The sequence below is a fragment of the Lissotriton helveticus genome, chromosome 9 (assembly GCF_964261635.1).
Source record: "Lissotriton helveticus chromosome 9, aLisHel1.1, whole genome shotgun sequence".
Classification (NCBI taxonomy): Eukaryota; Metazoa; Chordata; class Amphibia; order Caudata; family Salamandridae; genus Lissotriton; species Lissotriton helveticus.
The window spans coordinates 887,649,996-887,667,884 of NC_136070.1; the positions used below are offsets into that span (position 1 = coordinate 887,649,996).

At 43.7% G+C, this 17,889-nt stretch overlaps 1 protein-coding gene across 1 annotated transcript in view; it reads right to left on the reverse strand.

The window, feature by feature from the left end:
* The window catches only part of LOC144783313 (uncharacterized), a 151,829-nt gene extending 141,641 nt beyond the window's left edge, over positions 1–10,188 (reverse strand). The window contains exon 1 of the mRNA XM_078662352.1: positions 9,907–10,188. Within this exon, the coding sequence (XP_078518478.1) occupies positions 9,907–10,188 (282 nt within the window). The remainder of the gene's footprint in view (positions 1–9,906) is intronic.
* Between the last annotated feature and the right edge of the window lie 7,701 nt (positions 10,189–17,889).

A 17,889-nucleotide genomic window follows, 5' to 3' on the forward strand; every position in this document is an offset into this window, starting at 1 on the left:
GTTCTACATTCTGTCCATCAACTGTGTTTTTTGCAATTTTCACCCCGAGTGGGCTGGGTATGCTCAGACGTGAGTCCCAGGCTCTCCACACCACTGGAGTCAAGCTATCCAGGCTGATGAAGGCTGATAGCCAGAAACCGGTCCTTGGATGCTTGATTCCGGTCTGGGAAAGACATGGCTTGGTAGTTCGGACTGGACTGTTCCCATGAGGCACAGGGTCAGAGCTGATTTGCATATAGCCAGTGTCTAACCCAGGGTGGTGTGGAGTGCAAAAAAACGATGGATTTAGGCCCAGATCCTTGTACTGGGGTGAATGTATGACATTGTTCTACATTCTGTCCATCAACTGTGTTTTTTGCAATTTTCACGCCGAGTGGGCTGGGTATGCTCAGACTTGAGTCCCAGGCTCTCCACACCACTGGAGTCAAGCTATCCAGGCTGATGAATGCTGATAGCCAGAAACCGGTCCTTGGATGCTTGATTCCGGTCTGGGAAAGACATGGCTTGGTAGTTCGGACTGGACTGTTCCCATGAGGCACAGGGTCAGAGCTGATTTGCATATAGCCAGTGTCTAACCCAGGGTGGTGTGGAGTGCAAAAAAACGATGGATTTAGGCCCAGATCTTTGTACTGGGGTGAATGTATGACATTGTTCTACATTCTGTCCATCAACTGTGTTTTTTGCAATTTTCACCCCGAGTGGGCTGGGTATGCTCAGACGTGAGTCCCAGGCTCTCCACACCACTGGAGTTAAGCTATCCAGGCTGATGAAGGCTGATAGCCAGAAACCGGTCCTTGGATGCTTGATTCCGGTCTGGGAAAGACATGGCTTGGTAGTTCGGACTGGACTCTTCCCATGAGGCACAGGGTCAGAGCTGATTTGCATATAGCCAGTGTCTAACCCAGGGTGGTGTGGAGTGCAAAAAACGATGGATTTAGGCCCAGATCCTTGTACTGGGGTGAATGTATGACATTGTTCTACATTCTGTCCATCAACTGTGTTTTTTGCATTTTTCACCCCGAGTGGGCTGGGTATGCTCAGACGTGAGTCCCAGGCTCTCCACACCACTGGAGTTAAGCTATCCAGGCTGATGAAGGCTGATAGCCAGAAACCGGTCCTTGGATGCTTGATTCCGGTCTGGGAAAGACATGGCTTGGTAGTTCGGACTGGACTCTTCCCATGAGGCACAGGGTCAGAGCTGATTTGCATATAGCCAGTGTCTAACCCAGGGTGGTGTGGAGTGCAAAAAAACGATGGATTTAGGCCCAGATCCTTGTACTGGGGTGAATGTATGACATTGTTCTACATTCTGTCCATCAACTGTGTTTTTTGCAATTGTCACAGATATCATAGCACAGTCTATCCAGAGAAGAACAGTGGAGAGGACATTTACCACGCATCCTTTTCCCTTATGGAGTAAAAACAGAATAAAGAAACAATCGGCAAAGTACTTTAAAAACAACAAGTACAGCATGAGATATCATTAGCATGAACATAAATACAATAACATGCTAGATTTTAAATGAACAAAAACAACTAAATGCTACTATATGCCACATCCCCTTCCCTTAGGGTAAAAGCATAGTTTAGATGGATGAGGACCAAAGTAGCAAAGAAAGGTAGTCACGCTCACAAACGGGTACGCCAGAGGGTAAACACCCTGATAAACAAAGGCGAGCGTAGACACAAACCCTTTTCAAGTTCAACCTGTCAAAAACATGCTGACAGTGAAAAAAATACGATACAACTTCACACAAAGTCCCACCGACATGAAACCCTTGGCCACGAATCTCAGGGAGGTAGACTTTGACAGAAGCAGAGTGTCAAAAAGAAATGATGTTTAACAATCTCCACCAAAAATAAGGAACAACACAGGGTACTGACCCAAAAACACAACCTATCCTGGGAACAGAAACGGGGCATTGACTACCCACAAAAATACAATTTTCCTAAGTAGGGTACACCGCAGGATAGTGAACGTGGGAACTGGAACGGGGCATTGACTACCCACAAAAATACAACTTCCCCTAAGTAGGGTACACCGCAGGATAGTAAACCTGGGAACTGGAACGGGGCATTGACTACCCACAAAAATACAACTTCCCCTAAGTAGGGTACACCGCAGGATAGTAAACCTGCGAACTGGAAGCGGGGCATAGACTACCCACAAAAGAAACAACTTCCCCTAAGTAGGGTACACCGCAGGGTAGTAAACCTGGGAACTGAAATGGAATGGGGCATTGACTACCCACAAAAATACAACTTCCCCTAAGTAGGGAACACCGCAGGATAGTAAACCTGGGAAGTGAAATGGGCATTGACTACCCACAAATACACCACCTACTTAATACACAACTTCCCCTAAGTAGGGTACACCGCAGGATAGGTAACCTGGGAACTGAAATGAGGCGTTGACTACCCACAAAAACACAACCACACCCAATAAGAGCACAACTAAGGATACACACCCTTGGAACTCAAAACAAGAACATACCCTACCGCAGGGTAGTAAACCTGGGAACTGAAATGGAATGGGGCATTGACTACCCACATGCAGTCAACCTACCCAAAATATGGTACACCAGGACAACAATGAGCTAAGAGCACTGACCCTTAAAATAACACTTGGTCTAAAGATAAATTAAAAGTACACTAACCGCCCACAGAAGAGTCAACAACAAACACTGAGTGCCCCCCACCTAACTGACAAACGAGGTCAAACAGGCATTGTGAAAACAATGAAACAGTAAAGTTCCTCTCAAACTTTTACTCAATGGGTGCCCACACGCCTTACACACAAAACGAAAAGAAAATAGGCATTGCACACAGAAATAAACTGGGTCCAACACGAACCAATGCATGGCACACTCCAAACATACAGTAAAGTGTTGACTAGCACATCATTCATTTACCACAGAGATCCAGTCTTTGTTGAAGGCAGTCAGTCCTCCATGGAGCTCTGGAGGTCACTGGCTTCAGGACAAGTCAACTTTTGGCACAGGATCTCTGGAAACTGCTGATGGGCCAGTAGGGCTGGGGCCTCCTCTACAGTCTCCTCTGCTGTGTGACTTCTTCCGTCCTTCTTCTTTGTAGGTTGCAGGAATCTGAGCAGGCAAGGTTCAGGGTCACCCCTAAATACTAAATTTACGGGTGTTACAGAGGTGTGCAGGTTGAGAGCAAGGGTCCCTTTTATGGGGTGAGTACACCACCTAGTAGCCCACCTCCAGTGGGAGGAGAGCTTTAGCCTCTCTCTAATTGGCTGGGTGCTCTCATCTTCAAGATGGAGGAGACTGAGATGTGTGCTTCACCTCGCCTCCCCCACCGGAGGGGTGGGGTTGGCAAATGTAGGCACACCTCGCCTCCTAACTTGGTTTTTCCGCTGATTCTCCCGCCCAAAGTGGGAGTCAGAACCGGTGAGAGCCAGTTGCTTTAGGCAGCAAAAGGCAGGGCCAGCTTACAAAGGTGGCAGGCCTGTGAAGCTCCCCCTTCATGGACCCAACCCATCCTGGGGGACGAGGCATGACACATCTGCCCTGGATGGGCTTTGTTTCTGGACCCAGAGAGCGGAGGCCTTCTACCCAGGGGTCCAAAAACCTGTCTGGTGGTGGCAAATGGCAGGCAGCCTTTCAGGAACCACACCTTGGCTGATCATTTTTCAGGGTGCATCTTTCAGATGCCATCTGAGTGGATATTACATTAAATCCCACACTGGTATCAGTGTGGGTTTATTGTGCTGAGAAGTTTGCTACCAAACCGCCTAGATTTCAGCAAAGCCATCATGGAGCTGTGGAGTTCATAATGACCAGCTCCCAGACCATATGTTCTTTATGGCTTTACTGCACTTACAGTGTCTATGTATGGACTTAGACACTGTAGGGGTACAGTGCTCAGGCTACTGTTCCCTCACCTGTGGGCTAGGACACCCTGCTAGTGAGGTGGCTTACCTAGGTCCCAGGTAGTGGTTTGCAGGTATGGCACACATGAATGTGTGTCATGTCTACTCTTCACTTTTCTCTGTACCAAAACATACAACCTGCAATGGCAGTGTGTGAGTGTTAAGGTGCAGAGTTTCTAAGGGTGGCACAATCGGTGCTGCAGCATTCCCTGCTTACAGTGATCTGGGTACCCATGGTACCTTTTACAGGGGGCTTACCTGTGACCAGAGATGTTCCAAAGATGGGTACAAAAGTAGAGTTTCGGGAAAGAACACAGGCCGTGGGGAACCTGATTGGCAGGGACTCAGGCCACATCAAGTCGAAGTGCATCAAATGTCAGGAAAAAGTGGGGGGGGGGGTTACTGCAACAGAAACCCACTTTCCTACAGCTAAACACCACGCTTCAACTGTTTCTTGTGAATTTCCCCCATTGCTTAAAAGGGAAATACGTTCTAACTGAGGAATTCAATCACTCTGTCAAATCTGAATCAGCCTTTAACTTATCTTAAAATGTGTTTGAATATGGTATTCATCACAAGGCCTCAAACCAAGGGCCTCATTTACAAAGAGAAACAAAAGGGGATGATGGACGGAGCATTTGAGCAAATCAAACACTCACCCCCAGTCAACTGATCTGGGTTTAATCCATCAGCATTCTTTAGCTCACTCCGCCACCCTAGTTCAGACATGGCCAAATGCAAATCAGTCTGACTCTGTGCCTCAAGGGAACAGTCCAGCCCGAACTGCCAAGCCATGTCTTCCCTGGACCGGAAACAAGCATCCTGGAACCGGTTTCGGGTTCATAACCCTCATCAGCCAAGCTAACTTCAATCCAGTGGCAAAGTGAGCAAGGGACTCACGTCTGAGCATACCTTGCCAACTTAGGGCGAACAAAGCGATACAAAAGGGGATGATGGACGGAGCGTTTGAGCAAATCAAACACTCACCCCCAGTCAACTGATCTGAGTTTAATCCATAACCATTCTTTAGCTCACTCCGCCACCCCAGTTCAGACATGGCCATATGCAAATCAGTCTGACCCTGTGCCTCATGGTAATAGTCCAGCCCGAACTGCCATGCCATGCCTTCCCTGGACAGGAAACAAGCATCATTTACAAAGAGGCTGCCCCTCGGAGCATCACTGTTTGCAGCGCCCCGGGGGCGCAGGTGCCTACTCCATATTTACCGGGAAGCACCAAGCCACTTTGCGTGGCTTAGTATGTCCTTGTAAATATTGTTCCCTTTACCAGTGTGTTCTGTGTTAAAGGGGCATGCCATGGGTGTTGCTATGGACATTCCCTGCTACACCTGTGGCTTTTTGACACTGACCCAGATTTACGAGGAATCGTAACTCTGAGGCAGCTGCAAAAACGTATACCTCCCTAGCGAAAGCATAAGGGAGGCGCAACGAGGAGAAATACCTTTATTTCTCCTCGTTTCTCCTTTTACTATGTGTGCTGCATTCTACAGCACACATAAAAAGAGGAAAAAGCCTCTTGTGAGTGTATTTGTGCAGTAAGGTTTCCCTTCCTGCACAAAAACAATCATCTCTGCAATGCAGGCACCCTTGTCCCATGGTGCAATGGTGCCTGCATTGACACAAGGCAGCCCATTGTGCACCAGCATGGGGAAAAATGTCAGTCTTTTGCCTTAGGGCAGCGAGGCAGAACGAGGCAGAAATGCCTGTGATGCTGCCCTGCCCCAAAATCTTTTAAACAAATCCCCAAGAGAGAGCCCAATAAAAATCATTAAAGCCTAAATACTTGCCAGTTTTTACAGCTATCTGCATGCAAATGGATTGGCTAACACCCCTAGATTTCAAGATAACCTCAACATGGCAGAAGAATTAACCCTTAAAGACAGCCACAAATCCATAAAGGCACACCTGCGCTAACCTCTAAAAAAGCAATGATACTTCCACATGAATAAAAATAGATATAGATATTGAGAGACCAAGCAGCCTTTCTAAACACAATTTTTCCCACTAGCAGTTTTGCAATAGGTATATAACCCCAAATACCTTCACCAAACAGCAGGAACCGTTTTTGCTCTGTACATATTTTAAATTAGGGAAATATGTAGACACCAATGCCATACTTCAAAATCCAAAAAAGTTACACTTTATACTTGCTGGTATGCTGCAAATTATTTCTGTGGATTTATTCCAGATCAGTTTTGAGATAAACATCGCACCTACATATAGAAACAAATCTACAGTTTCCAAGCTTAACTTTTTAGCCAAAATACTCAGGAATTGTCTTTGTAGCAACCAAAAACTTTGACTTACCAAGACTGCTCCTTAAACCTTTATCAGCTATATCAGCACTGTCTGCACAAAGTAATAGGGGTATTGAACGAATTTGTGTGGTTTCAAACTATTTCCAGTTTATGGTGCGAGACCCATGAGTTATCCGGAAAGCGACAAATTCCGGAGAAGTAGACAAAAGTTTGAATTCACCATAGGGTCATTTGTGTAGATCCCTCAAGGTTTTCCAAAAGAAACTAATCATTTAAATATAAAGAATTATATAAATGGGTGGGTAAAAATAGCCATAGGAGACCATTTTTCATGTCATGATGGTAGATTTACAAAAGTACTATTCTGTTATTGCTCGTAGAACCTTCTAGTCGAGGGGATATATAGGGTTTGTAATTTCTTTAAAAACAGGTGATACCCAGAGCCAACTACTAAGTTGCAGCTTATGATGATTTTTCATTGCATACTGACCATACTACTCTTCATATTGTGAAATATAATGAATGCAAAATGAGTGTGAAGGAAACTTATGTATTTCTGAAACATACATATAATACTGAATTTAGGAACAGTAGTTATTTGTACCTCTGAATTTGAGGTTACCAATACTATCATGTGACACAGAGGGAATTTTCAAAATGTCTTGTTTCTTGCATTCTGGCATGCATTTGTAAGCCAAAATGCAGAGCAATCCTATTGGTAATATCAAATGTCCTACTATTTTGTGTTGCCACACATCTCCAAATAGAAATGATACCCCACTTGCATGGCTGGGCCTAGTGCCTGCGACACAAAGAGCCCAAAAACATGACCTAGAGACATCACATTTCACTCAGCAAAAGCAATACTTATTTTACAATGTGGATAGCTGGAGAATGTGGGCCCTAGCTCAGCCGTCGGCTAGAAAAACGTACCAAACTCAGACATTTCTGAAAACTAGACACCCAGAGGAAACCAGGGTGGTGAGACTTTTTGCAAAATAATGTTCTATCCCGAAGTGCTTGCAAACCTCACACTTTGGCTAAATACAACCATTTTCCTTGCATTTCTGTGGGGGAGAGAGCTTCGTACATCCACACTTTTCTTATTACCCAGCGTTCCCACACATCTCTTGATAAAACTGTAACATACATGTGTTGGTGGGCCCAGCATTTGCAGTAGGAAAGGCCTCAAAACACAACATGGGCGGATTAAATTGTTCTGTTCAAAACCAACAGTTTTGTGGCAGGTGGAAGCTGTGAATTTTGGGCAAAGGCTACTCAGTGAAAACTACCAAACCCAGACATGTTTTAACACAAGAAACCCAGAGGAGTACAGGGCGGTGTGCCTTGTATGGATCTTAAGACATTTTCTTACCCGCAATGGCCTGCCAACCTCTAATTTTGTCAAAAATCATGCATTTTCCTCACATTTCTGCAATGGAAACTTCCAGAATCTGCAGAATTCCACAAAATTCCTACCACGCACCTTCTCCACATTGGTCTCAATAAAAACGTTACTGCATTTGTGTTGCTGGACGTAATGCCTACAACAGGAAAGGGTCAAACCAGTGACAATGGGAGTCCAAGGTCATTGTCCCTTGGGGTTATGTGACTGAGTAGCCAGGTGACAGAACTTGGATCCAAACATCACAGCTAGTCTTACTACTGTAGTTCTACATTGTGTTTTATCATTTGTGTCACAAGCGCAAGGCTGAGCTGCACAAGTAGGGAGTGTTTTAAATAGGGGAAGTGTGGGAATGCTGGGTGGGTAGAATTTTATGGATGCCTACAGTTCAGGGTCACTGACAAGTAAGAAAAATAAATTGCTTTAGGCAAGGTTTGAAAGCTACAGAGCATTGTGGTAGGCAGTATCATGGGATCCGTACAAGGCGCACCACCCTGACCGCCCCTGGGTGTCTAGCGTTCAGGAATGTTTGGGTTTGCTAGGTTTCCCTGTGTGGAGACCAACCCTGAGCTTAATAGGGTAGGCGTTCAGCATGACAAGTGTGATAAAATGTTCCTGCCATTCAGTGGCAATTCAGCACCCCAAAGGGGCAAATTAGGGCAATCCACATCTACCCTCTGGGGGGCAGAAAGACTGGATTGCCCCCTTTTGGGGTGAGGTTATGGCCCAATGACAGGGTGGGAGACCCCATCCCTCTGTTTTGTCAAAATGTAAAATCTCTGGTATCTAGTGTCTTTCTACCCCCTGGTGGGAGACTTAGGTGAAACCCCCATATCCAGAAAACTTTCAATTGCCCCCCGGAGGTAGAAAGACACTATTGACTCTTCTGGTATGGGTGCATGGCCTGTTGCCAGGGTGGGTCATCCCACCACTTTGTTTTTAATTGAAAAAAATAATCCCTGGTGTCTAGTTGACTGGCATCTCAAAGAAGAAGAAAGACTGCATTTCTCTCCTTTCAGTGTGGGTGTGTAGCCCTATTTCAGAGCCAGCCACCCCACCCCCTTTTTAAATTAATGTTCCCTTCTCTGGTGGCTTGAGGGCTTTCTGCTCCCAAATGAGGCAGATTGGGGTAACCCCCACTCTGGCTCCTGCGGTGGCAGAAATAATGTGTTCCTTTGGGGTGGGGGCATGGCCTTTTGCCATGGTGGGCCGACCCCTCCCCTTTGCTTTTTTCAAAAAAGAAATCCCAGATTTAATGTGAGCATTCCACCACCAGGGGTAAAAAGCACCCCATTCTGCCTCCCTGGGGGGCTTAATGACTGCACTTAACTTTTTCAGTGTAGCAGTTTGGCCATATGCGAAGGAGGCCTACTCTCATCCTTTTGCATTTACTTTTACCTCAAAGGTGAGTAATGGGTTTTATGCCACCCAGGAGGCCTTGTTGGGGGATAACACCGCAATCTGCCTCCTTGCAGATGGGCAAAAAGCCTGCATTGCCCTTTGACAGGGGGCATGGCCTTATGCCTGGACAACCCATCCTATCCCTTTAAAAAAAAAAAGTAAACTGGTATATAGTGAGTTTTCTGTCCCTCTGCATAGAGCAGACTCGGGGAATCCACCAATCTGCCTTCAAAGGAGCAGAAAGACTTCCCCCTATTTCAGGGTAGGGGCATAGCCCTATCTCAGGGTTGACCGTTCCCACCACCTTTTTCCAGGAAACATCCTTTACAACGCAACTTTTACCACGCAGTGCTTTTACATCGCAACTTTTACAACGCAAACCATTACAACGCATTGCGCTGGGGGGAGCTCTAGGATAGGGAATAGATTTAATTTACTATCCAACACCTTCCCTACTATCCACGGGGACTAGAGTTGGAATAGTAAATTAAACTATTCACTATCCAGCACCCCAAAGCTCTATGCATTGTAATGGTATGCGTTGTAAAAACTGCGATGTAAAAGCATGCGTGGTAAAAGCATGCGTTGTAATGTCATACATCCCCTTTTTCCACTCTAATTTTTACTTTAACTCATCTGGTGGCTAGGAGGGCTTTCTGTTTCTCCTGATGCCCTCAATCTGCCTCTTTCCGGGGGCAGAAAGACTATATTGCCCCCTTTGGATTGGGGGCATGGAACTATGCCAGGGTGGGCCACACTGTGCTGGGGCAGAAGCTTCCTTCACTCAGGTGTGCTCAATGCCAAACACAGACACAGGGACAGAAGAATCACTCAACACCCATCCCAAAGCCCTGCCATTCCCAAGCATCGGGGATGGTGGGAGCATGGCGGTGCTCATCTCTTTTCTGCCCCAGGTACTGATCTCACGTTTGACTTTGTCCGCAGGGGCAGTGGGGTCCCAGGGACATAAGCAATAAGGATAGGGGAGAACTGTGCATGCATTCCCATGGTAATCTGCTCCCCGGAGGCTTGGACCACCCCAGGAAGTTCTTGGAGTATCAGGAGAGTGATGCTGTTCATGTCCCACTCCCAGTCGGTCTTCTGGGGACTACACTTCTTGTTTTGTTTCTTCTGCCCCAGTTTGTCCATTTCTGGGCTCCTGGCTTCTAACATTATCTTGACTATGGGAGGGGCCGAGTGCAGGCCCATGCCCGGGGGCTGCTCCCCCCAAAAAAACAGTGAGTTCTGTAATTCACTGGTACCTAGTGGGACTATCTCCCCCCCCAGGGGGCAGACTTGGGCTAAACAGCCTTTATTTGCATCCCTGCCTGGGAATCATGCACCAGGTTCAACGTTGTCCCTTTTCCAACACTACCTGTCCTGTGTTGATTGGTTGTTGTAGGGCACAATTATGCCCTCCATCATTAATTAAAAGTGAGAGCAATGAAGTCAACTGTGCAGTCTTTTGTTTTGCTGTGATGTCAGTGTGGTGTGGGTGCTGCACACCAAAACAAAATATAACAAAACCTAGCTCAGCACTAGAGAGAAGTTCCTCCCTCAAGCCCAACTGTGAGTTAGACAAAGAAGTGCTTCTGGTGTTCTCACCGGAAACATTTTCCTTTCCAGTACGGTGGACAACCCGTCACACTGTGACTATAGCACAGTGGAAGTCAACGGGCCATCCACCACAATAAAACAGTTACGTTTTATCAATAGTGTTTTAGTCCTCTTATGCTCAGGGGAGTGGCTCTTGGGGGGATGAAGGGGGAGGGTGTTTGATGTGTTACACCCCTCTAATAAATGCATTTCTGATAAATAGTTGGGTACATATCCTTTCAGTCAGGTATGGTGAGGTGTCTGTTGGATTTCACCTGGGATTTTTGTATGCGAACGCTAGTAAAAACACACACACACTCTCATCTCCGTTTTGAAAGTCCTAAAATTTTTTTGATTATTTGACAAAATATTGTGTTTCTCTCACTCAGTACTCATACCAATCCACATTCCTCGCCCTTTCAGCTGTCCCATAAGCCCCTCTCATGCGCTCAGCTTGTCATACAATGTATTTTGACAGTTTATGACAGCGTGCTTGTCGGTAAATCTGAAGCTCAACCCCCCCCTTATTTTACTGATCAAGCAACGCCCCTACCTAAGTTCAAGGTTAAGAAGTCAAGGCAAATTATGATTGGTTATCTTTTTTAATTTGTCAAAGCTCTAGGCAAGTAGGATATTTTATCTCTTTTAAATGTATGTGTGTCCAAAATTTCAGTTTTAGGTCTCTATGCAGGTGAAACAGAAACTCCGGAGTTTTTAATGAAATCAGTAAAAAATATCATCTCACCTTTGGAAATTATGGGTTTGTTAAAATCACTCCTGATTGAGGTTGTTGCCTGCAATTAGGTTTTCCCAGAAAAATATATAGAGGCCAGTGCTCAGCTGATATTTAGTTTTATCTGTTTAAAGCAGCAGAGAATATTTAAAAAAACATAGGGGCATATCAAAAAGTGGGAGCGATAATTATCGCTGGCCGCCCTTAGCGTGTGGAATTTTATCACCGGCTATGGCAGATAATTATCGCCATGCCAGTGATGTATTACCAACGCATAGCGCAATGGCGATAATTATTCCTGTGATAGCAATGTTTTCCATGGAACATCGCTGGTTTTCCAGCGATGTTCCATGGAAAACAGCAATATCCTTGTTGATAGGGCTGGGTGGTCTCAGCCCTATAATCCACCACCCATTGGCTAACATTGTTTAGTCAGAGGAAAAGAAGGTGTAAGGAAAGTAGCGATAACCAAGGTTAGCTCTACTTTTCTTATCACTATGCTTGTTAGCGATTCCCTTGATAATTGGAGAAATGTCGGTTAGCTACATTTCTCCGGTTATTTCGGGACAGAACGCCCACTTTGCATCTCATCAGAGATGCAAAGCTTGGCGTTCAGTTAACAGGCGCTAAAGCATGTATTTACGCATTAGCGGGTCCATGCTAATAGGGCAATAAAATTATCGCCGCTTTTCGTCCAAAAACGTACGCTAAAGCGGCGATAATCTTATTGCCTCGCCTTGCTGATATGCCCCTCAATTTGGAAAGTATTGTGCAATTATGTTAACCACAGCTTTACTTTCTCAAAGCATTTTAACTTCTTGATAGAAGCACCTGGATTAACAATGAAAGAGGTAATGGAGCAAAACAGTAGACCCACTATGTAATCCTGGCTAAGGTCTATAATAATAGTAAGGTGTTATGAGCGTGACCTTCGATGCGCGTTTTCCAACTGACGAATTGCCTATATTAGCCAATTTGCATGTTTAGGTCATGTCCAGTTTCATTTAGAAGCAATATTTAATCCTCAAGTTAAAATATGTTGTATTAATTCATAGCTGAAGTCTATCAATGGGTGACAATATTTGGTTGCAGTGTAAAAATAGAAGCACACATGTTGGTTGCCAAATGTGCCACAACCCAATGAGGATTTACATCGTGCTTTTCCCCATCCAGGTTTGCTAAATCAACAATTGAGATTATTTAAATTTGATTTTTTTGGTGTCAAAATATAAAACTGATTTTGATATTTTAGAATTGCTATATTCTGCAATCATTCTTGTGTGTATCTCTTATATCTTAATTTAAATGTGTTAAGTATATGGTTTTATCAAACATATAGCATAAAAAATATATTTTGTACGGGTGCATGATCTAAAATTTGTTTTTTTTAATCTTTAATTGATTGGCATTTCATTTCTAACACAATAACACGATAACCTTAAAAGGAAAAGGGTAATTGCTATTTTAGAAATAAGATGATGAACTCCTTGCAGTGGGTTAGGTGGAAGGTTTTCTCTATATTAACGAAGCATATGTGTTCCATTTGAAATCCTGAACTTCTTCAAAATCTATGCTATATATCATTATTAGTTAATGGTAAAAACATGTTAATTAGTGGTTAGAAGCATCCTCAATCGCCTCCTTGTCTATAAGTGGTGAATGGCCAAAGTGAATATGTTTAGTGCTAGGCAGTAAGCCGTATATTAGAACAAACTCATGGGTATATCTCTACAAGCGGCAGCGATAATTATTGCTGGCCGCTCTTAGCGTGAGATTGCATATCGCTGGCTATCGCTGGAAATTATCGCCATGCTAGCGCTGTATCAACAACGCATAGCGCAATGGCGATAATTATTCCAGTGATAACGGTGTTTTCCATGGAACATCGCTAGTTTTCCAGCGATGTACCATGGAAAACGGTGATATCCTTGGTGATAGGGCCTGTGGTCTTAGCCACAATCACTTTGTCCACCCCCCATGTTAGGTATGCCTTCGTCAGGAATTTAACAGACATTAAATTCCTGTTTTAAGGAACACTTAACGTGATTTCAAATATCGCTAACCCTCGTTGTTAATATCACAAAGCTGTGTTAGCGATATTTTCCCATGGTGTCTTGTCAGGCAAGCCTCCTTTGCATCTCATTAGCAATGCAATGGGAGGCGTGCTGACAAGGGGCGCTAATACAAGGAAACACGCACTAGCGTGTCCTTGTTGATAATGTGATAATATTTTGCTGCACCTTGTTGATATGCCCCTCAATACGTCATGATTCCATGCTTCATTGTTATATATATATAGGAAATATTCACTATATATATATATATATATATATGTGATTCATAAAATGCAGGTGTGCAGTTTTATATATGTGAAAGTAAGTTCCCAAAATGCATCTTAGCTCATTGAAAGGAATAGATGTTCAGTCGGAAAGTCATCACTTTATGAAGATGTTAATTACTATACACATTTTTTGATTACTTAGGGCCCGATTATGAGTTTGATGCAGTTGCACCAGTTCTCCAAAGGCACAGCTGCGCCAAACCCACGAAAGGACTGCCCGTGATATTACGAGATGAACTTGTAATACGGCAGGCAGTCTTTTGTACTTCCCATGGCTGTGCCTGGAAAACAAGCACCGCAATAGGAACAGCAAAAATGTTCCAGCATGGCATAGACGTGGACATTCATGCTGTGCTGGAACTCTGTGGGCATACAGACAGGGAGATACATGTTGTGCCCCCCTGAATCTATCCCCATGGCAGGATGGACATGGGGGCCCTGTAGGGCCACCTTTGTTTCTGTACTGCCAACTATTTCATAGACTCCGCCATGAAATGGCTTGTGGTGCAGGAACTCATAATATGCTGAGCGGGACTGTGCCAGTCCCTGCCCAGCATATTATGTTGTGGCACAGCTGTGACACCACCAGCCGGCGGTCCACTTCTAATGTGACAATGAACATCGTAATCGGCAGAACGGTGGACCACCTGTGCTGCGCCAACATGAGTGTGGCAGTCAGAAGACCGTCAGACTCGTAATTAGCCTGTTAGTTACAGTTTCACTCTGTCTACTATGTTATGCATTGTTGTAGTATGTAGTATTTCATCCACAAATTGAGTAAATGGCATCACGTATTAGCAGAACAATGATTGAACAAGGTTTCATTAAAACAATTTATTTTACATGGCAGATCACTGTCGTCGATTATTCCCAATTATCCCAAATGCAAAAATAAAATTAAGAGCCGGTCCAGATTTACTAACATTGTGCATCACGGCTCCACTAGTTTTGCTGCAGCCACAACTCAAATTGCTACTTGAGATTTACAAAACCATACAAAATCCGATTTGTGTCACCTTGCCTGGCTTTGTAAAAAAAAAAGTAATGCAATGCCGCACCTTGCTCTGCGTTACATTACACTGCATTATGAAGACGTACTGTGGGTGGAGCACGGGCATTACCATGCATTCACCCATGTATTTTGATGCAAACTAAGAGAGTAAATTTGGGTTTGCGGCAAAATGTGACCCCACCCCAAGAGAGACATAAGGAGGCAAAACATCTTCATTTATCCTTGTTTCCAGAACTTTCGATGTGTGATGCACAATGCAGCACACATAGAAAAACGAATATGCCTCAAGAACAGTTTTTCTGCAGGAAGGTATTGCTTTATGCACAAAAACCATCCTGCCAGTAATGCAGGCACCTCTTGACAACATCACAAGGGTCACTGTGTTGGAGCTAGGCTGCCTAAAGTGCACCAGTGCAATGAGAATGCTGAAGTGCTTCACATCTTAGAAGCTATGGTGCGTTTCTGCTTTGTCCCTTTCACGCAAATAACGCACATCAAGGTAATAACCTAAAACACTTTTTGTCAACTTTAACAAAGTAGAAGGGGTCCCCCGGGCATCCCTTCACATTTGGAAATTGGTTACCACCTCCTTTGAGGTGTCAGTAGAATATGAATGTTTTAGACTGGAATTCAGTTGCAAAACATTAATACATCCCACATGAAAGCTGCTATTTGGAAGGTATGTCCTGAACATGTTCCTTCCAAATAGCAATTCAGTATGTATCACAAACCCAAATTATGATTCAATAACATGCTACCAAATCGCAATTTGGGTTTTGTAAAAACCAAAAGGTAATTTTGCTGTCTCTAAAAAAGGTCCTGATTTTAAATTTGGAGTCTTTGTAACCGTACAATCACTTTGTGCATCTGGCCTTTCATACATCTGGCCCCATATGTATGGAAGTGAGGGAGGTGAGTGTCCATGTCAGAATAATTTACCACGGAGGATCTTTGAGGTCTGATATTTTATTTTATAGCCATGTGAGTTCATGCAACACTGTCCTCAACATGAGAATCATGTCAGGGGTGATGAGGCACATTGTTTGATACTGCACCATAATGGAGCAGCCAACCTCAGGTTTGTCTGGGTACCAGCTTATGTTGTCCTATGGACCGTTGAGCACTTATAGTATCCCTTTATGTAAAAGGCTACTATAGGCATATATACGCTTGCACTTATCTGTCTACACCTTTAATATAATGCGCCCTGCCTCCAGGTCTCATGAGGCCTTCCTTAGGGGTGATTGGAATATATTAAAAATAGTGCATTGAGCTTACTACACATGCTGAGGGCAAAGTCGAGTTTGACCAGTTTGCATTGCTTCTCCAGCCTGCAATGACAGGACTGCTGTCATTTGTTTACTTGGGCCACTCAGGGTGGCACAAACAGTGCTGCAGGCCTAGGTGACTCCTTTAATTCCTATGCCCCGGGTACCACTGGTAGCATATACATGGGACATGTAAGGAGGTTAAAGTCCTTGCCAATTGGGGTTGCCAATTCACATGTATCAGTTTTAGCGAGAGACAACTGGCATTGGGGTTTGGTTAGGAGCATTCAGTGCACTGTCAGAGTTGAAAACCAGCACCTTGTAAACCAAATAGAGCAAAAAGTGGGGGACACCTGCAAAATTGCCTGTATTCTTACAGATGCTAAGAATTTTTCTTTTTTTTTACTCTATGAATATAGAAGAAAATAAAAGGCTGCAGCATCTCAGTCAATTTCTGCACAACTGAACATAGGAATTTTAGGGATCATTTTCACACCCATTGTCTTTTATATGATATTATCAAACTTAGTTTTTTCATTAACTTTATTATTCTCATTCTTTCATAGTCAGCTCACCAGTTTCAAGGTATGTTCCACAGTTGACAAGTACCATGATCTCATGGAATGTCATCACACACTGCTTCACTAATTCTCTCTAGATTCTTGTATTTTTTAAGAAGAGTAAATTGTGGATTTGTGTTTCACTTAAAGAAAGGTATGATTTGCCATGGATTCTTATAATATTCCGACACCTGTTGCTGAGGTCATGTAGCTGCGTTTATGCTTGCAGTGGAAATGTTATAAGATATATCTGTGCATTCATGTCACTGTGCTTATATCATTATTAGGGGAATTTTTCAACAATTTTTGTTATTTCAAGTAACTGTAACTAGCGTCCTCGCCATATACGCACACACAAACATATACACATGTTACCTGCTGGCAGTTGCCAGTATTTAATTATAGTTAGGACCTAGTTTCCATTGGAAACATGTTTTTTCTTTTGTTAATAACTTTGGTGCTGTTTGATGAAGTGAACCTGCCTTGCTTTAATAGTTATCCACTACAGATGTTAGATCCGGTTCTCCGCGAGTGTTTGGTTTTCTATGTTCCTTTAACGGGAGAGGCCATGAGATACAAGTCAGGCCCTCCCCGGAGGTGGGATCCGCGCAACTTAAATTATAACTATTAAAGCAAGGCAGGTCCGTTTTTAAAGAGGATGGGGCATTTTCTAAATGTATTGGACTACATTTGTTTTTTAGCACACGCTTGTATCTGACCTCGACGAGGCGGATGAATTGTTTGACAGGAAGATTTATCATGATAGGATCTCCTGGTTAATACGCCCCAGTTGATAGAGGGTCCAATAAAGCCCATAAAAAGGTGAGGTGTGACCATTATGGATTTTGACTGTGTGTGACAGATAGGGAAGTTTGTTTTAAGACATATACCAGCCAACAAAATGGTAGTGTTAGATCTAATACCCCCTCCTTTTTGCCTTTATATGAAGTGTCGGTGAGTACATCTATCCGGCAGCCAATACACATTTAAAGGCGGCGGAACAAAGGTGGAGGTGACACTGTTTGATTTGGTGCCCTCTATAAAAGCCACAGGTAATGCGATTTGGATATGGATACATGTTAGATTAAGATAAATATCAGATTAAAATAAGATGATAAAAATAGTGGTATTGGACTGTAATAATATGATGAAAATCGTGGAGTGGACAATGTTCCCTGTTTCTCCTTTACAGAGTTGGAATAAGTAGTTATGATTTTAACTAGTAGCAAGTCAATATAAGAGTATTATTGGAGAAGATACTTACTGATTGTAAAGAGAAAGTGGTGAGTGGTACACGTGATTTGGGGTACAATGGTTTGAATGAGAGTGCATAGGACCATTGCTTTTTCTGGGAGGATTTTTATGGGGAAAGTTTTACCGATAGGGACAAGATTAAGATG